Raw genomic sequence first — 21544 nt, forward strand, 5'->3', positions numbered from 1 at the left:
AGAAGAAGAAGAAGAAGAAGAAGAAGCAGCGATGAGTCTGATTGGTCTGCTGAAAGCTCCAAACTCAGCGTCGAGGAATGTGATTGGTCCGCTGAAAGCCCAGCCCAGAAGATTGATTGGTGGAGCTCACCTACGCGCTGGAGCCCACTAAAGACTAAAGTGACTCGGGTAAAATAATACCGCCGCACTCCACGCAGCCTCTCGACGTCTTTTCTTGTCTACAATCCGCTGTGTGGTAGAGGGACGTATCTTTGCCGGGACACGCACACCTCCATACACTCACTTTGCTGGACCTTTTTTTTTCCGCGTGTGTGCGCGCGCGCGTGTGTGCGTTTGGCGTGGACACGGATAAAGTTTTTTACGCACGTTTTACGCAAGAGAAGGACGCGAATTCTTATTAGAAAGTTTCGACCGGAGACTTTTCTGGCATATTTTGGCTTCCATTTCGGACATTTGAATTCTGGATTTGTAAAACTTTTTCCCTCTGCTTTGCGGGCGTCCCTGTGCGCATCCTCCCTCCCTCCTCAGCAGCAACGTTCCCCCGCACCGCAGACACTGACCCGGGCTGTTGTTGTGATGCATATTCCCATAGAGCCGCCCACCACCAGACGGTTCACGCCGCCCTCCACGTCCTTCCCCTGTAGTAAGCTCGTAGACGGTAACGGGGCCATGGCCGCCCCGGGGCCCCTCAGGGCGAGACCCGACACCAGGAACGTGGTGGACGTCCTGGCGGACCACGCCGGCGAGTTGGTGCGGACCGACAGCCCGAACTTCCTCTGCTCGGTCCTCCCGTCGCACTGGAGGTGCAACAAGACACTCCCCGTGGCTTTTAAGGTACGCTTTTATAAACCTGTTTTATTTTTTTTTATTTTATCGCATTAACATGACGCTGCCATTTAACACACGCATGTACTTGAAATTATTTTAATGATGCAAAATAAATTACAGCAAATAATGAATAATTGGCAATGATGCACTAATAATTTTGGCAATTTTTTTGTGAGACATACGTGCAAATGTCATAGCATCTAATAAGACAAACCTGCGAAAATGTGCAATAAAAGCAATAACTATTTGCATTTTGCAGATGATACACTTTTAACATTAATATAGCCTCATGTGTGGTTTTGGAGCTCTATGTTAATTGTTTGGGCCCCGTCGTGCAGGTGGTGGCCCTCGGTGATGTTCCTGACGGGACCCTGGTCACCGTCATGGCCGGTAACGACGAGAACTACTCGGCCGAGCTGCGGAACGCCTCCGCGGTAATGAAGAACCAAGTTGCCCGCTTCAACGACCTGCGCTTCGTCGGAAGGAGCGGACGAGGTAAACTATTACAAATTTAAAAAAAAGATATGCACCTATACGCCAAAATTGTTCATTAAAAAAGTTTTTATTTATTATTGACCACGAGTGGGACAAGCATTATAGAACGTGGATGGATGGATTTTATGATTCCTGCACAAACTGAATGCAAATATAAAACACACATTTAAGGTTATTTTCGCCTAAAAAAAAACTACAATTGTGTATTTTTTGATATTTCTAAATACTTTTGAATTTGAGCTAAAGGTTGATGCATATTTGAAAATATTCTCCCGCCATCCATTTAGATCTCTTTGGTAGTAATTATAGTGGAAATTATTGTGGAAAATCACTTGAAATAAACAATAGAAGCAGCTTATGTTTTAGATGACCACACACATTATGCAGTAAATTAACTCAATGGTGGATGTTTGAGATGTCTCTCTCATGGCCGCAACATGATAAACTCCCCAAATGTCTCCCATATTGCTGACTTGCATGCAGATGAGACTAAAGAGCCTCTTGTTGAACAATAAACTATCACTGTGAGCCTTTTTCAGGCAATCTGGAACACATTCTCTCAATAATCCAAGTCATATACCCACAGTCAGGCCCTCCACTGAGGGGGTCCCGCATGCTTTTTCTCATTTATAATTTCAAAAACACCAAAGGGCCTCTGCGACACCACACACTACCCAGTTTAGAGGCTGCGTGTGCAAATGTTGAACTGTGACCCACAAAGTGATTTTAAAAAATTACTTCAAAATTCATCAATCTAAAAATGTTATGCATTGCTGTTTTGTGTAGGAAAAAGCTTCACTTTGACCATTACTGTTTTCACCGGACCACCCCAAGTGGCCACTTACCACCGTGCCATCAAGGTCACTGTGGACGGGCCGCGTGAACCACGCAGTGAGTACACACACACTAACACACACACACACACACACACACACACACACACACACACACACACACACACACACACACACACACACACACATATGGTTAAGTAACCACTCTGTTCTGGTGAGGGAATTAAATCATGTCACCTCTCACACATGCTAGGGCTGTAGTATTCCATGCCAGGCAATGGTCATTAATTTAGTATCAATTTTGTTCCGTATCGGTTTTTGGCGCCTTTTCTATTGGGGTATCAACTGCCGTGTTACCGTACCTGGTAGACACACTGCACACCCTGTTGATGAGCAGAAAAAAACCCCAACATTTCAGAAAACAGGTTTTGTAATAAACTGGGATGTGCGAAAACTAGGAATTTGTATCGTTTACATTTTAACTGATACTAGTACCATATCGGTACTTCAAAGGGGACCTATTTTAATTTACATTTAAAACACCTCCTTGTCGTCTTGATAATATGTGTTGGACATGTTTTGGTGTAAATAATGTGTAAATTTGCTTCAGAGTTATATTTAGAGTATATCAGCAAGCCGTCCATTGTGGAAGAGCACCCAGATTACAAATGAAACCACACCCCACCTGCTCCAAAATGTTTTTTTTTTGTGTGTTTTTTAAATGTACACTGTTTAGATATATAACTTGAAGTCATCTGCACAATTTTTTGGCCAGACACTATCAAAAATAAACTTAATAACATTATATAGATTCACCCAGTCACAACATGAGGTGCACCTGCACACTCGCCGACCGATTCAGACTCTGCATAACAAAAGCTGTTTTCTGCTGTGTTTATGTCACTGCATGTCACATGTCAGTGTTAGTATGTGCAAGCCACGATTAGGTGAAAATAATATGTTATCTTACCTTTTCTGGGTTTTCTCATAGCCTGGCTAAGAGCTTGTCTTAATGTCCAAAAAAGTATGTCCACCTTTGTGTGACGTCACTGAAAACCCCGCGAACAGAGGCATCCAAAACTGCATGAACCTTATGATTTGACGCTATGGCATTGTTTAACATGAGTATCCAACTTAATAACAACATTTATGAGTCAGAAAAGATGAAATTCATAGGTCCCTTTTAAAAACGGTGCCAAAACTGGTAATTAAAAAAATCATGAAAACATAAATAAAAAATAAAAAACACACAAAAAAAACAATACCTTTTTACTTGTATGGAATTTTGTAACATTCAAGGTTAACATACTAGTAATTTGAATACTTCAGTGGTATAAACTATATGATAACTATAGGTAATACATTCAGAAATAAGGAATACAATCTACAACACATATTCATGATATATGGACACCGTGCACAAAAACAACTTACTTGAGTTGTAATGTCTGATGCTCAAAAATCCGGGTGTTCCTGAGTGCAACCTCGCTCGCCATAACCGTCATTGCTGCATAATGGGGAAGTGCCGTGTTGTTTAAGTTGTTGCTGTGGATACTTGCTAACCTACGCGGCGCTAACAGGGTTATAAAGGCTGCTGTTGGTGTGTTAAGCTCTGCAATAAAGTTGAAAAAGAGTCGAGACGCTGCATTACTTACAAAAATGTATAGATGCACAATGTCACCGCACTTGTTGCAGGGGGATGAAGTCTGCATTCGTTTAGCACCGGACCGAGGCACTGATTAGTTTTTCTTATGTATGCCCATCCGTTGCTAAAACTAGACGATGACTAAGAGTGGTATAAGTAGTTTATCAATATTGTTGCAGTCCAATTAAAATTTTGCATACACTCAGGTTTGATTTTTGTTACAAGGGGGAATAAGGCACAGACACTGTGCATGCTTTTTATTGGACAGCACATCTATGTTACTTTATGGCTCACCAACGGTGGTTCCATTGCATCTGAAAGACAAGCTAAATTAATTCCCAGTTGCAAGGAAATAAAAACAACTAAATGTTTGCGTAACTAACAAACTGACACGTGTATGTGCTTGCTTTATGACCGCCGTTGTTGTTTAATTTGTCAGGTTTCTCTTCTGTGTTGATTTCATTAGTGGGTTAGGTCACATTGTTTGAGTAGTTGACGCAGGAGAGCCAAACAGCACTAAATTCTACTGCTGTACAGTAATCCCTCGTTTATTGCTATTCAATACATTTCCGAGAAGTAGGTGAATTTAATTGATTATAAGTTGAATGTTTCCATATAGCTAGAGCATTAAAAGCATGTGTGTTAAATTCTAAATACATTTTTCGACGCTATGAGAGCCCTCTTTACATGAAATAACACACTGCAAAATTTTCCGTTGTAAATCTACGGCAAATTACTGGCTAATAATTACATTACTTTCACAGTAACATTTACAGTAACATTTACTGTGAATTATCTTTACAGCAATTAACTGTAACAGCAGAGCTCTGATTTTACAGTTAATTTCAATACACTTACAACTGAATGCTGTAACTTCACAAATTAAATGTTATTGTTACTCTCTCGTCTTAACAGCATACTGCCACCTACTGTACAAGAGTGTGCAACGTGGTCTATGGAACCCCTTAAAAGATAAACAGTTTGGATTTACAGTTATGTGTTGTGATATTACAGAGGACTATGGTTACAGTATTTTACTGTTAATTGCCGTTAAATATAAGGATATCACATTTTTTACAGTCGTTTGTTGTAAAGTTACAACAAATATTGATTACAGTATTTTACTGTGAAAAATATTGATTAAAGCTGTGAAATCCTGATTTTTTTTTTTACAGTACACTCTTCTACTCCAATATAGCAATGCTGCCTGTCCACAATACTGAACAGCATGATCTAATTGGTTTTGGTCTCTGTTAATGGCCAATCCTACTGTTGTAGTGTTGGTATTTTTTTTTCCATTTAACCATTTTTATGCTTGGAAAATGTTCGATTTAGGCTAAAAATGTTGTAGAATATGCTTACAAAAACAATATTTGAAGCACGATGTGGAAAGAGACGACCGTCGTAAAATCGTCAGGTCATACAGTACTGCACACTGTAAGTAGGCTTCCAATACACAGGCCAGGATGGACTCTTAAAAACTGTCATCCCCAGTATAGAGTCGGGTCTTCCAACGCTGTTAGCAACCACAGTCGCATTCTCCTGTGGTTTACTGCCGCTAGTGTGAGTGATGAAGAGGAACAGTGACCAGAGGAGTCAGGGCCCTGATGGCGGCAGCAATGCGTGCCATTTTTCATGAGCTCAAGTTGGGATAGATGAGATGGATAGGTTTTCATGACCATTCCAATGGACAGATCCAGTTTTTAATGGTTGGAGCGTGCAGGGTTTCGGAGGTGTCCAAACGAGGCGGATGGCTGAGGCTTGCGCTCATGTCTGTGCGTGGGGATATTTGGGACAGGGGGGGATTTAGTTCAGTCAAAACAGAGCACAGAGAGAGTGGTATCAGGTGCCACATTGGGGGGGGTGGGGGGCATCGTACCCCCTCCCCTCCCTTGCAAGGTTGCACGCTATTTGCAGCAGCGTAAGAGAACAGTGGGTGCAAAAAGGGAGTGACTAGATAATAATAAACAGTGAGTATGTGCGTGCGGGTGGTTTGGGTCCGATGGTGTGTGTGTGTGTGTGTGCATAAATGCATTCACATGTGCATCTGCAAGCGTCTCCGCTTGAAATAACCCGCGTGCATACAGTAAAGGACGTCTCCCGGCTGTCTGTGTGAAGTGTTACAGCTCCAGCCGGTGGCGTCAGAGTGGCCGTGCTTCTTTTACCCTGGCCCACTTTGAAAAGGTGACACTGTTTAATATAGGACACCACCCATTTAGGTGTCTACTCAACTCAGCTGTACACTGACCTGAAGTGGGACTCACTCATCACCCAACGGGGGATAAAGAGATCTGAATTAGGGATGTGTTAGGGATCGATCGGTCACAGATCGGTATCTGATGATTTTTGTAAAGAAGTATTGTCGATTAATGCCTTTTAATGCCGATCACAAAATGCCAAACTGACAAGTGGCTAGCAGCTAATTGTATGTCATTATGGTAAATACATTATATTTCTTAGTATCTTAAGAAACATTATCAAGTATTATTAACACTGGAGGACGAGCTAAACATGTTACACATGGAGAGAAAGCCATATATGCTAATAGCTAAGTTGAAGAAGTTTAAGAAGTGTAGATGTAACCACGTTACAGCAGAAAGTAAGCAATCATTAACAGGAAATTAACAAGTAGATTAATAAGAGTCTAGAGAGAGGATAATATGACAACTGTTGGTGTGTCAGCGTTGTCACAGTCAGTACGGGACACGGCAAAAGGAGGATTGGATCGATCAATAAATTGGTGGCGTCAATACCAAGGGTAGTATCAGTATATGATCGATACAAGAGTGATAAGGTCATTATTTGTATTTTCTCAACGTGATTTTGTTGATGTTTTTGTTGATGTTTACAAGTTTAGAGAATAATTCCCTGGGCGTGTGAGGACTTTGAGGGCAAAAAGGATTTGAATGCGTAATAGGTGATAGTTTTGGTTTTTTTTTAGTTTGTGTTTACTATTGGTGGTTATTATACTAAAATAGCATGAGAAACTAAGGAACTAGTTTAAAAAATGTGTTGATATTGTTTAACTTTCAATAGCACTCACCATAAATACATAAAAAAAATGTACAGTTAATGCACATGATCAGTATCGGTATTGGTATCGACCGTTATTAGCGCGTTAACTTTGACAGCCCCTATCTATATATATATAGCCCATCCCCCGAGTAAAAAAGTTTGGGGACCCCTGACATAAGATGTGCTAAAGGCTGTTTTATAAATCAACGTACGCTCACTGGCAACAACATTGGATAATCTGCACAGTCCGTACAAGAGCTGTATTACAGTATTGCCAAGATGATAATTATCTGTTTTGATTGACAGGGATGGCTTGATGAAACATAGTCCATGGTTATAGTGGTGAGGGAAATCTTTGTTTCTTATTCAGCTACCTGAAAAGAGGTCAAATATTCGATAGTATGATACATTGCGGTTTAACATGACTGCAAATGACCTTAATAAACATGCCAATAAGTATTCATCATTTTGTGATTAATCTGATTTAATAAAATAAGTTTGACAGCACACTACGCCAGCAATAGGTCTGCTTATATGCACACAACTCAGTCACTTTCAATATAGGTTAGCTGGGTGGTGCATTCACACAGCCTTCTGTCCCTCAACACAATTTGGGTTGCGTGTTCAGCTCAGTATTTTCGTCTTCCTCGCTGCTGATTTCCTCATCACACATCCGGCATGCGTCACTCAACTCGATCTATCTTTCGTATTATTATCAAACTTCTGCTGAGGCCAAACTGGCAGCACAACTAACTGTCACAACTGAAAGCCCCCACTCTTCTTCTTCTTCTTCTTCTGAGAAGCAGTTTTAAGAGGAAAAAAAACGACAAAAAAGTTGTTTGTCGTTGCTATCAGATAGCTCCACACCACACAACCCTGCAGGGTTCTTCTCACCAATGAAACCTCCAACTATATTTCTGGTGCTCTTCTCATTGCCTCACTTATGCATGAGATCAGCCGCTGCCTATTCACTAACAGGCGGGGAGGAGGTCTGTCGGTATTTCTGTATCTGCTGCTCTCAGATGATTCAGTACCTTCATGAAGTCACTGTTTGTGAGTCGCTTTTTTAAACAGCCCTCTGTACTGTATTTTGAGCTTGTGACACCCTGTTCCAAAATTAGAGAGGGACAAAACATTACAAACAGCTGATACAACAATAAACATACTATTCAATTACAATGCATCATTTAAAACTAAATTAGGCTAATTTGATTGACTTCCACCTGAATTTACCTTTTTGATGCATACAAGTTATGTACAATTTTAACTGAATTCAAACTGCCCAGACTTGCTTGCAAGATGTGTTTTTTTTCTAAATCACGATCATAGCTGTTAAAAATGCCTAGAAATAACACTTTCTTCATTGGTTATGACATTGTTTAATGATGAAATGAAATAATGTGTAAAAAATAAATAGAAAACAATATATAAATTATATTAACATCATTTTATATTATATTATATAATATAATATGATATAATGTAACTTATAATAATATAATATGAATACATGATATGTAAGTAAAAACGCGCACATACCCCAATTCCGCCTTTATATTCCTAGATCTCTAGGTAGCTGTACACGCCCAGTCGAATAAATACGTGCAACAAAACACGACTGAACCTGTGTGTGCGTGTGTGCGTGTGTGTGTGGCCATTTGCATTTGGCACACATTCTGTTCAAAGTATGCAAATAGACCCACAATGACATTTGCTTCTTTTTCCTATGAATCTCCAGTGCTGCCATAAAGTCAACAAAAGCCACTATGGGTGCTGTTGCACACACATGTGTGTGTTTGAGCATTAAGGTGCATATGTGCGGGCGCTGCAGCTCATGCACCTGCCAGGTGCTTCCATTGCTTTAAGTCAGGGCCACGCCTCTGCTCCACAAATCACATGAAAGGCTCGCGGCCTCAGTGCGAATTGCTCACTCAAAGGCAACGTTGATGTTTGAAAATGGAGATGGTTGTCTTTGAAAAAAAAAAGGCCTGCGGGTGTATCAGTGCCAGGGGAGGGCGTGTGCTGGGTGCTTTCCTTACTGTTCATGCCTCGCGCTGTGACTGGCGGATAAACTGAATAACCTGCAGATATAGTGACTCATCAGCAGCTATTGTCTATTTGCATTAGTGCCGGTTTTATTTTTTTTCATAATAATCCCACTTTTGAATTTGGATAAATCACGATTTAACACAGGTTATTACTCACTTGCGTAATTTAAATGAACGTAAAGGTCCTCAATATTTGGACGCAATTTTGATATTATTGTCAGAATGCCATTCATGAACATTTTAAAAAATGTTTTAGGCTACTTGAATGTTACATTTATTTGCTCAAAACAAGCTAACAGATGTATTTAAAGTCCAGTTAGGGTGCATTTTGAAAGGAAATTTGCCAGCACGCACACCAGTCTGTGTCCTCACTTATCGTTGCACTGACGTATGCATCAACCTGATTACTGACGGTGTAACGACCTGCACTGCTATTCAGGTAACCATCCATGGTTAAACTATAGGAGCAATAAAAATAAAAATGATTAATTTGTGTATGCACATGATTAATGCAATGTTTTTTTGTGATTAATCACATGAGTAAACTCATTGTTTTTGACAGTCCTAACCTATATGCAGTACTGTATATACGGTACATATGCACATACATACTGTACTGTGTATGTATGCAACTGAGTAAGAACACCATGCAACTCTTTGATGATTATTTTATTTTTTTCTTTACTTGGCTTCATAGTGATAATGATACATATCTAGTACCAAAAATGTGTGCATTTGATTGCATAGTTTAAATTAACTTTAAAGAGAGCACACTATTTTGACACAAACACAATTTTATTGTCAGAATGTCATCCGGTAACATTTTTTAAAGTGTTTTACTTGAATGCAATAGGAGTATATGTGTTCAAAATATTTTGTGAACATACATAATTTATGCAATAATTGTGATTGATCACGTGAGTTAACTTGTTATTTTTGACAGCAATATTATACACACACACACATATATATATATATATATATATATATATATATATATATATATATATATATATATATATATATATATATATATATATATATATATATATATATATATATATATATATATATACATGTATATATATATATATATATATATATATATATATATATATATATATATATATATATATATATATATATATATATATATATATATATATATATATATATATATATATATATATGTATTAGGGGTGTGAAAAAAAACCGATTCAAATTCAAATTGCGATTCTCACGTTGTGCGATTCAGAATCGATTCTCATTTTTTAAAAATCTATGTTATGAAAGTCTCCAAAAAGAAGGATTTAAAAACAAAAAAAACTCAATCAAAATGACAAAATATTGACTTAGTGATGTTCAAACCTACTGATGGATAGTGCCCAACCAATTCTGTGACTTGGCAGCACAATCCACCATTCACGTCACGTTACGTGAGGGCACTATCCATCATGTAGGTTTAGGCAGTCGAGCTACAGCGAAAAGAAAAGGGTAAAAAACAAGGATTTCTATATAACGCAATCTTTTTATTGACCCCAATGACCGTGTTATATCGAACTTTGAGTGTAGTACATTTTCAATATACATTAGTTTGGCTGACTTGAGGAAATTGGACAAACTTGTGACAAGTGAAGAAAGTTGAACGCCACATGATCTGCATGTACCCTCTTTCATTTTGAATAAACGAAGAGTTGTTCATGTTTATGGATCAATTAAATGTACCAGAGCAAACCTCAAGTGATTTGTCCTTTTTAATCACTGTACCTCTTTCCAAATACCGTGACCAATTACTGTATTTTTCAGTCAAATAAGTCTAAACGCCTCATCTATAGAACTTATACTATTTTGTCATTACTGGCACTTTGTCCTCTCCTTTTCTCTTCTACCAAGACGCAGTTTTACCAGCAAAAAGGAAAATATGTGGAAGAGTGCATTATGAGTTCTTTAAGCCAGCTGATGTCTGTGAAAGCCACAATAGCCTCAAGCTCTAGTGCCCTTTCTTTTTCCACTCAGACTAAAATTTCCCCCCTATATTTGCTGACGCCAGATAGAACAGGCAGACACACTATGAATTACCAAATTATTTACAGAGGCTCCAGACAACACTATGAATTCATTGTGATGCATCATGGAAGTCAAGGCGGCGAGGAAGACAGTTTTTCGCCACTGCTCGCCTGCCGCCTCCATCTCCAAACGCGCGAGCCAAGCGTCTTTCCTGTTTACTTACCTACCAGGGGAAGTAAAATGCTCGCTCTGTGTGTCCTCACTCGTCCATATTTACTCGGACCCACACAGGAGGGACCCATTACAAGCTTTCAGGCGTAATTCAATAAAAGTTCCGAAAAAAATAAATGGCCCGTGAGTGGGGGGAATATTTTCTCCTCAGCTGCATTATGACAATAAACCATTTTTCTGGTCGGAGTGGAGTTGTGTGTGTGTGTGTGTGTGTGTGTGTGTGTGTGTGTGTGTGTGTGTGTGTGTGTGTGTGTGTGTGTGTGTGTGTGTGTGTGTGTGTGTGTGTGTGTGTGTGTGTGTATGTGTGTGTTTGTGTTTTAGTAAGCACCTGCCGCTTACTGGAAATGACTTTGTGTACCATCCCCATGTGGTTTGGATCTTTATTTCTTCAGGCTTTACAGGTTAGCAACAGCGAGTAAATAATAAGTGAAATGAGGCCTTTTTTGTGTGTTTCCAGGAGTGTAGAAGGTTGTAATCCTGCGGGTACACACAGAAGGAAGCCTTGGCTTGTAAAACTGTAGCTGAAAACATCCCAGAAGAAGAGAGGTCATTTTATGTGTGTGTGTGTGTGTGTGTGTGTGTGTGTGTGTGTGTGTGTGTGTGTGTGTGTGTGTGTGTGTGTGTGTGTGTGTGTGTGTGTGTGTGTGTGTGTGTGTGTGTGTGTGTGTGTGTGTGTGTGTGTGTGTGTGTGTGTGTGTGTGTGTGTGTGTGTAACCTCACCTCAAGTGGAAAGCAGTGTTTTGCATGCCAGCACGGTGTGGAAAAGTCACACATTTTTTATTTCACACGCTACTCAATTGTTGTCAGTTGCACAATATAGGTGTTAAAGGGGAGAAGACGTTTGACACATCTGCTGACATTGTAGTCCCCGCGTTTCTCCGAGAGATGGTATTTAGTGCTCTTTGAAGAGAGCCTGATCTTGAGGAGCCGTTCCCTTACAACAGTGGTATGACAAAAATCACCGGTACTCTCTTGTAATCACAAGTGCAGTGTTTTATTTTCCTATATTCAAACACAGTGCTACTGTTCAAATTGCGTGTAATGTTCCGGTGGCCTAAAATGTTAAATATACTTGTGCAATAAACACTATGCCTTGTTTTTAATGAAAACTCGGGCCTATTACGCTACTGTATTTAAATGTTGACCATGGTGGTGCTTGGAGAGACAAGTTTTTTTTCTGGCTCATTTTTTTATATTTCCTTTTTCTTTAAAAGTAAATAAATGATAAATGATAAATGGATTATACTTGTATAGCACTTTTCTACCTTCAAGGTACTCAAAGCGCTTTGACAGTATTTCCACATTCACCCATTCACACACACATTCACACACTGATGGCGGGAGCTGCCATGCAAGGCGCTAACCAGCAGCCATCAGGAGCAAGGGTGAAGTGTCTTGCCCAAGGACACAACGGACGTGACTAGGATGGTAGAAGGTGGGGATTGAACCCCAGTAACCAGCAACCCTCCGATTGCTGGCACGGCCACTCTACCAACTTTGCCACGCCGTCCCTAAGTAACTCATTTTTATCAAGGAAACAATCACTGGTTGCAGTAATAAGATAAGAATATTTCAAATTCATTAAAAACACTAATATCGACCCTATTAGGAAGATTTATTTTTGAAATATTGAGAGGGATTTCCATGTAAAACAACTCTACTTTAACATTTTACCAATATGTGCCAATTATACAAATAGTTCTATCTGATGGACTCATGGACAGAAGTGTAGCACCAAAGTCTGGGTCCCCATACACAAGATTCCTAAAAGTCCCCCATCCCACCCTAGCCGCTCCCATACACACACACTTGGTATTTTTACATGCACTAAAAAACGAATTATTGCATGGATTTGGTTGAAACCAGCTTATCAAAACACATGTAAAAACCTTAATTAGGTTTTTATATTTTGAATTTGTGAGTGACCGCCTGCCGTAAACATCAGTATTTTTTTTTGGACTGGCAAAAATTGTTATTACATAAACTTAGTAATTATGAAAAACATGGACAGTTTTAAAACAAATGTGTTCAGTTAACCCTTGTGTGGTGTTCGGGGTCTGTGGGACCCGTTTTCGATTTTTATTAAAAGAAAAATGATACAATTAATTCATTTTTCAAACTGAGACTCACTGGCTTTGGCTCATTTTCTGTGAAGAACATATATCAGAATACATATTTAATGAACACACACCATACACCCCCCCTACACATTTCTATTACATATAAGATGTCCGGGGTCCACTGGACCCGGGGCTAATAGAAGTGTGGACATTTATGTTCTGTGTACCACACACACACACACACACACACACACACACACACACACACACACACACACACACACACACACACACACACACACACACACACACACACACACACACACACAGCAGGCCTAGACAGGAGGAGGACAGAGTGTAGGTACACAGAACATCAGAGGGTCAAATGTGCGACAAAATGAGTGCAGAGTGTTGACAAACAATGTTGCAACCTTGTGTGGGAACCGCAGGTGCAGAAACACAAAAGAAGAATCCCTGTGGGATGCAGAAACTGGCAGAGAAATTTCCATGCAACGTTCATGTTGTTGTTACTCAGCCAGTGTTTGTGGGTCTTAGACTTAGACTTAGACTTACTTTTTATTGTCGTTCAAATTTGAACTTTACAGTACAGATAGGAACGAAATTTCGTTGCATTAGCTGGTTGGCAGTGCAGGATAAAAAAGCAATTAGGTGCAGATATAAATAAATAGATTACTGTAAAGATAAATATATTGCACTTTTGCATATGCATTTACGTTTATGGATGTATGTTATATTGTCTTTATATTCCAGTGAGTTCATCCATTTTTGGGGGGAGTTGAGGGGATTATTATGATGCGTTCAAGAGTCTTACGGCCTGAGGGAAGAAGCTGTTACAGAACCTGGAGGTTCTGCTACGGAGGCTGCGGACCTACCTCTTTCTAGAGTCCAGCAGTGAAAACAGTACTTGGTGGGGGTGGGAGGAGTCTCTGCAGATTTTCTGAGCCCTGGTCAGGCAGCGGCTTTTTGCAATATCCTGGATAGGAGGAAGAGGAGTCCTGATGATCTTTTCCGCCATCCTCACCACTCTCTGCAGAGACTTCCAGTCTGAGGCACTGCAGGCTCCAGTCCAGACAGAGATGCAATTGGTCAGTAGGCTCTCTATAGTGCCTCTGTAGAATGTGCTGAGAATTGGGGAGGGAGCTGTGCTCTTTTCATCCCACGCAAAAAGTGCATGCGCTGCTGAGCTCTTTTTACAAGAGCTCCGGTGTGTAGGGACCAGGTTATATTGTCAGTTATCTGCACCCCCAGGAACTTGGGGCTGCTTACCATCTCCGTTGATGAAGAGTGAAGCGTGGCTGGACTGGTGCCTCCTGAAGTCGACAATGATCTCCTTGGTCTTGTCGACGTTCAGGACCAGGTTGTTGGTTCTGCACCAGTCATCCAGATGTTTCACCTCCTCCCTGTAGTCCATGTCGTTGTTGTCACGGATGAGGCCCACTACTGTCGTGTACTTCACAATGTGGTTAGTAGTGGACCTGGCGCAGCAGTCATGGGTCATCAACATGGACTCAGGACGCAGCCCTGGGGGGAGCCGGTGCTCAGGGAGATGGCACTGGAGGTGTTGTTGCCCACTCTCACAGACTGGGGTCTGTCTGTGAGGAAGTCAAGCAGCCAGTTGCATAGGGGTGTACTGAATCCAAGGGGAGCCAGTTTGCTCACCAAGTGCTGCGGGATGATGGTGTTGAATGCCGAGTTGAAGTCCAGAAACAACATCCGCACGTGTGTGTCCTTTCCTTCCAGATGTGCTAAGCTCAGGTGGAGTGCAGAGGAGATGGCATCCTCTGTGGAGCGGTTAGGGAGATAAGCAAACTGGTATGGGTCGAATGTGGGGGGAAGTCTGGAGACAATGTATTCCTTTACCAGCCTCTCGAAGCACTTCATTACAGAGGTTTTTTGGGATAAGTCAGTATTTTAACATAAAAGTGTTTGATTGTGAGGCATTAAAAGCTACAAAATGCAAAGGGTCCATCAGACCCACGAACACTGGCTGAGTAACAACAATATGAACACCACACAAGGGTTAAACCACTAATGGTAACAGAAGGTAGCCAATTATAAATCTGTCAGGTTTACCTTTACCTCAGAGTGTAAAGTGGAGAGTAGCTGATTTACGTGGGATTATCATCAGTGGATGATATGATTCTTAATAATACATAATTTGTATTATTATTATCATGTTATTATTAGTGCCTCTACTAGGAGTTAGGCCTCCTAGTCTTTAAAAACTAGTGACACTTCTGTTTCAAACTTCAATTGAGGGTCCTGCAACGCACCACAGTTATGTGCAATTTGTACATAACTTTCTCCTATGCTGCCACAAATGTATTTATTAGATTTGTATCTTTTTTATGTCCCCTCATCCTTCCTCCAAAATGTTGGTGCTGGTAAAAATGCTTAAAGGTAAGCTGTTATGATGTCTGTGTTGAGTGAAGTTTTGGAAGTTTGCCGTTATCCAGGTGGAATAAAACGTTTTTAATTTTGATAGGGGGCGTAGGTAGTCTTTGACATGCTTACAGTATATTCATTTAGGCAACCTTATTATTGATCTTTCATGGCTATATTAATTGTATATTAACATCTATGATGTCTTTTTTAATAAGTGGCCTATTTATATGACAGAATAAATACTATATCTTCAAATTTTACAAAAGCTGATGGAATCAGTGAAACAAGGCCTGACAGAGACATCAATTTCAATAATATATTTCCTGATATCTAACAATTCTATTGTCGAGCTATATCAGTTAAAGTTGTTTGTTGCTCCAGACTTGAAAGATACTGTAGATTTTTTCTTTTTTACAAATATTGCATTGCGCTTTAACTTGGGTGTTGTCACGCCTAGAAAAAAAATGTTGGGAATGGATTTATGCTGTTTTAAGTTGAAGAGTGGTAATTGTTTTTTTGTTTTTTTTTAAGACGCCTACATAATTCATGTTAAGATCATGATAATGCGGACGTGTTTGTTACTGGATATTTTCTAACACTCTTCTGCCTTGGAGACTTTGCAGGTGTAAGTAATATGCAACTATAATGATTGGATAATTGATTATATTGACAAATATTTTAGATTGAAATATTGTTAGATTAAGGACACTTATTACATATGTCTAGCTTTGTGTGCTATTGTGTGCCTATTTAGTTTGTAGCTGCTAGTTCCTAGTAGCCTATACCCAGCTACACAGGTGTCACACTGAAGACCCCGGGGGCCAATATCATTTAAGCCTACAAATAATGTGCGTCAATGAACCACTTCATCTTTTTTGCAAACTGTGTTTGTCTTTTCAATTTTGACAGAGAAAATGTAATTGGATATCTTCTAAACTTTATTATTCTCTGATCATACAACAAAGTATTTCAAGGATCTGTTATTGAAAATGATTGGCAACACTAAAATAGGCCCTAGTGTGAGAATGTGAGTGTGAGTGTTGTCTGTCTATCTGTGTTGGCCCTCTGATGAGGTGGCGACTTGTCCAGGGTGTACCCCGCCTTCCGCCCGAATGCAGCTGATATAGGCTCCAGCACACCCCGCTTGTCCCTTTTGGAGAAAGAAAATGGATGGATGGATGGATTATTATATAATTTATTATATAAAGTACTATCTATCTATCTATTGAAAATACATATCTGCTTGACTTACGATTTCAAAGCAAGTTATCCATCAGCTTGTATGGGAGTTTATAGATGCAAGCTGATATAATCCGATACTCGTTTTTTTTCTTTTTGCTGATATTGGACCGATATCAACATTGGCTCGGGACACCCTAAGTTCACATAAAAGACTTGAATTGTTTGCAAACCTCACATCTCTAGTCCACCCCCAATCCTTCCGAACGCCTCGTCGGTTGGACTGCCACATGTGTACACAAACTAAGCAAGCTCATTCACTATGAACGTTATACAATAACACAATGGTCCCCAACATTTTTTGCACCACGGACCAGTTTGATGTAGGCATTATTTTCAGGGACCGGCTTTCCACTTGTGAAAAATACAACTCACTATAACGCTGAACTAGGGGGAGCCCTGGGCTTGTTTCTTTGCAATGAAATGCTGATGAAAATCAGCCTTTGGCTACAAACTGTCACATTTAGATTTGACGAATGCAGCTGAGATAGGCTCCAGTGCCCCCCGCATCCCCGAAAGGGACAAACGGTAGAAAATGGATGGATGGATGGATGTTCATTAATGTGCATTGTATCATGTCACAAAGTTATAACAAATGGCAACTTCCTTTGAGGAGTTTTTATTGTACATCTATAAACAAGCTCATTGGTGCGTCTAGTGCACAAGTGACAAACTCAAGGCCTGCGGGCCATATCTGGCCCTCCACGTCATTTTATATGGCCCGCAAAAGCCTGGAAATAATATGTGTCAATAAAATACCTTATATTTTCTTTTTTTACTTTCTTATTTTCTTACTAAAGGTATTGGGGTTTTTTTCTAGTTTGACAAGGAAAAAAATAGTGTCCAATATTGCAACAAATATTATATTATCTAACTTTGTTGGTCAAAATCCAAATAAATACTTAAATATCTGCTTAACTTATGGTTTCGAAGCAAGTTATCCATCAAATTGCACACTATAAAAATGACCAATAGATTTTATTGTAAAATTTAGGGAGTTGTTTTTACAGCATATTACTGTAAGTTGAAAAAAAAAAAAACGACCAATGTTTTTTTTTTTTACAGTGCATTTCTGTCAACTGAGCTGTCAGTTTTTTTGTTTTTTTTTAAATCCACGGTTGATGATGTTATGGTACCACATTTTATTGTGGTAAAAAACTGACAGCTGAGTTGCCAAAATAAAATTAAACAGCGGTACTGTATTTCTATTGACAGTAATATATTGTAAAAATAATAATAATAAAATAACACCATATATTTTACAGTAAAAGTCTGGCAAATAAGCTGCCAGTTTTTTTCTGTAAAAAACAGTGGTCAAATCCACAGATTCGTTTTACTCTTTATGTAAAATATTTAAATTCATAGGCAAATTCATTAATTATTTTCTGTTACAAGCGGCCCTCTATTGCCCTCACTGAAAACAAGTTTGACACCCCTGGTCTAGTGGGACAGGCCAAAGTTAAGTCGGAGAAAATGCAGTCCTTTATAAATTATTACATTTTGCTCTCCGGCCCGGTAGCAAATGCTTCACGGACCGGTACCAGTCCCCAGACCGTTGGTTGGGGACCGCTGCTATAACACACTTAATAGCAACACATTACTTTAATAGGACATGTCACTTTACCCCAATGGGGCGTCTGTGCTCCACAAGCACCGCTGAGAAAGCCCTTTGGCAAACAGCCCAAAAAAAAAGTATGAAAAGAAAATCCTCCTCCAGTCCATTGTAGAAGACAGTAATGACACATGTGCACATACATCAGGGACAAAAGAGGGCTGATTGCTCTGAAGCATGCTACGGGTGCTGTTGTGTTGGTCAGGAATCCGGGTGCATTTGGCACCTCTCACCTCCCTTTGCCTGCCTCAACCTGTCCTTATGTGGCACTGGCTCTACTCCACACACACATTAACACACACACACTCTCTCTCTCTCTCTCTCACACACACACACAACTTTATCACCTTATCAGAAAAGGAAGGCAGCGCTCTCTGCTCATGCAGTCTCATGTAGCAACTTCCGTTGATGGGAGGGGGGTTTTCACACTGCTGATGTCCCCCGAGACGAATGTTGCATCTGCCTGGGGGACTAGGGAGAGTGCTGAGATCCTTTAAAAATAAAAATGTCTGAAAGACCCATATCATTTTTCTGTGAAGATCCTCAGTCATCGTTCACCTTCAATTATAACACAAAAAAGTGTGTTATTCTCAAAAGTCTTATGAAAGAAAGAAAAAGTCTTATGTAAATGAGTTTTCAGTTGTGTAATGTCTGCGTGCGGCAAACATGGACTCATTTAGGCCCAGACGAGACAGCCACAAACACCAACCAAGGGTAAAAGCCACATCCTTCAGGGTCAGCCTCAAAACAAGAACTTTGATTTGGCCAACTCCAAATACCTAATGTGTGATTGGTGGCCTTGGGAACGCTGCTGCTGCGGCTGTGATGATGCACCACGACGTTGCATGCGTGTCGGTGCGGGTAGAGAAAAAAAAGAAAAAAGGGGAAGTTTAAGAAAGCGAGGCGGAAAGGACAGGGTGGCAACCAGGCTGTAAGGGGGCTCAGGAGGAAGAGAAAGACAGGTGTGCACGGCTTTGCTCAACAGATGTTGAAACCTTGTTGGAACGGAAGTTTGCTCACATGCCAGTTTGAGGCAACTGCTGCCTCACATGAACAAACTTAGGATCATGTTCCACAAGCCTTTTGATTAACTCTTTTCATGCAAATCAAATGTCTCCAGAAAAGCAGTACAGCAGACTATCTGCCGGGGGGCCAAATCTGGCGAAGAGTTCAGTTCATTCTAACCTTGCTAGCAAACAGACGACTGGGGCCAAACTTGTGACATACGTAATTGAGGCGTTTTCTCAAGGCACCCATTTAAGTCCTCTCCCTTTTGGCAGTCACACATTCTTTTATAATGTGATTTATGTAACTATTGTGTCGCTTGTTGCCTTCAGATGCAGTTAGTATTCATTTGTTCAACTTCTTTGTGTGTTCCTCAGAGTGCCATTTTATCATCAATCCATCAATCAATGTTTATCTATATAGCCCTAAATCACGAGTGTCTCAAAGGGCTGCACAAGCCACAACGACATCCTCGACTCAGATCCCACATCAGGGCAAGGAAAAAGTCAACCCAATGGGACAATGAGAAACCTTGGAGGGGACCGTTTTAGGTCCTCCCTTTTTCATCATTTGAGTGATTCAACTGGTGGCACACTTGTGAGGGACTCACATTTATATAGTGAAGGTAGAAGTCTGGCCCCCCGGAAATGTGGCCCCCAAAACAATTTAGTTGACTATCCCTGCAACACAGTATCTCCTTCTAATCCTATAACCATGTCTGCCACTGACTGTACAGTCCAGACATAGTTCTCATTCTAATGTGTGATTCATTTAGTCAGATTCAATTCAAGCTTGTTATCCGTCGCCTATCAAGTCCATGTATATTGCAAATACAAATATTTACACTTCAGATATACCCAGTGCAGACTTGGGCTCGGGCCAGAGCACGTATTGCCCTTTTGTCGTCCAGATAGAGTTTCAGTTTGCCCCTGAAAAAGCGACCAGCCCTTTACTAAAAAGAGCTTGTGTTTAATTTGTCTCCCTGTGGATGGAAACATGTGTTTCTTTCTTTCAATGGCAGACAAATACACAGAAGAAGAAGACGTGAAGGAAGGAAAACACATCAAAGTCGCTGATTGTGTTAAAGGTCTGGCAGTCACCTCAGTGAGCAAACACTGATACAGACTCTGTGGGGAGAATGTCTGAAATGGCCCCTCTAACGCTGACAACATTGGCACGTATTGCATAGTTGCGGTACGTTCCAATGTGAGTTTTAGTACATTTTAGCACATTTGGGAAGACCTCCTTTTAGCTCTAAATGTGGGCGGTCCAGCATTATGGCTCAGTGGCCTAGTGGTTGGAGTGTCCGCCCTGAGATCGGTAGGTCGTGAGTTCAAACCCCGGCCGAGACATACCAAAGACTATAAGAATGGGACCCATTACGTATCCATGCTTGGCACTCAGCATCAAGGGTTGGAATTGGGGGTTAAATCACCAAATCACCACCGCTGCTGCTCACTGCTCCCCTCACCTCCCAGGGGGTGGAACAAGGGAATGGGTCATATGCAGAGAGTAATTTCACCACATCTGGTGTGTGTGTGACTATCAGTGGTAATTTAATTTAATTTTGTAATTAGCTTGCTGATGTCATTTGCAGAAGACTGGAGGCAATTTCATATTGCGTATCATGTGTTTTGATCGTATCTTCATTCCCAATTATGTTATTTTGAAGTAATTAGCAAGAGTCAGAACCTATGTAAAAATGGGATTCCTTCTTAAAGCAGACACACCAGTGGCTACATTATGGAGCGCGGTATTGTTCATAGCGTAAACACGGAAGTGTAGGCCTGTGTCACGCTCGAGGCAGGGGATACACAAAGGAAAAAAAGAAAGACAAGAAGAGAAGTATTGTATTTTGCGTCCTCCTCTACTGATGTTTTATTGCTGACATTGTACCTTGAGTTGAGTAGAATTGCGCTTGAGAAATTGCTAAAAGAACATAGATAAATACTTTATTCGTCTTCTAGATAAATTCATATTTTCAGTAGCTTTACAAGGGTGGGATCATGAGGAAACACAGCCCATGGCGTCTATGGGAGAGGAGATGGATGTGCAAGGAAGTCCGGAAACATTTATTTTTTGCTCATAATGTTAACTATATCAGTTTTGAATTATTCATGGACCAGGGCGACAAAAAAATTTAATCAAAATAATAGTTT

General features: G+C 40.3%; 1 protein-coding gene across 1 annotated transcript in view; it reads left to right on the plus strand.

Annotated features, from left to right (window-relative positions):
* The first annotated feature begins 205 nt into the window (after window positions 1–205).
* runx3 (RUNX family transcription factor 3) overlaps window positions 206–21544 on the plus strand; it is a 63235-nt gene continuing 41896 nt past the window's right edge. Inside the window, exons 1-3 of the mRNA XM_062041817.1 lie at window positions 206–834; window positions 1167–1323; window positions 2110–2214. Of these exons, the coding sequence (XP_061897801.1) occupies window positions 577–834; window positions 1167–1323; window positions 2110–2214 (520 nt within the window). The 5' untranslated portion in view covers window positions 206–576. The remainder of the gene's footprint in view (window positions 835–1166; window positions 1324–2109; window positions 2215–21544) is intronic.

Source organism: Entelurus aequoreus, linkage group LG03 (assembly GCF_033978785.1).
Source record: "Entelurus aequoreus isolate RoL-2023_Sb linkage group LG03, RoL_Eaeq_v1.1, whole genome shotgun sequence".
Lineage (NCBI taxonomy): Eukaryota > Metazoa > Chordata > Actinopteri > Syngnathiformes > Syngnathidae > Entelurus > Entelurus aequoreus.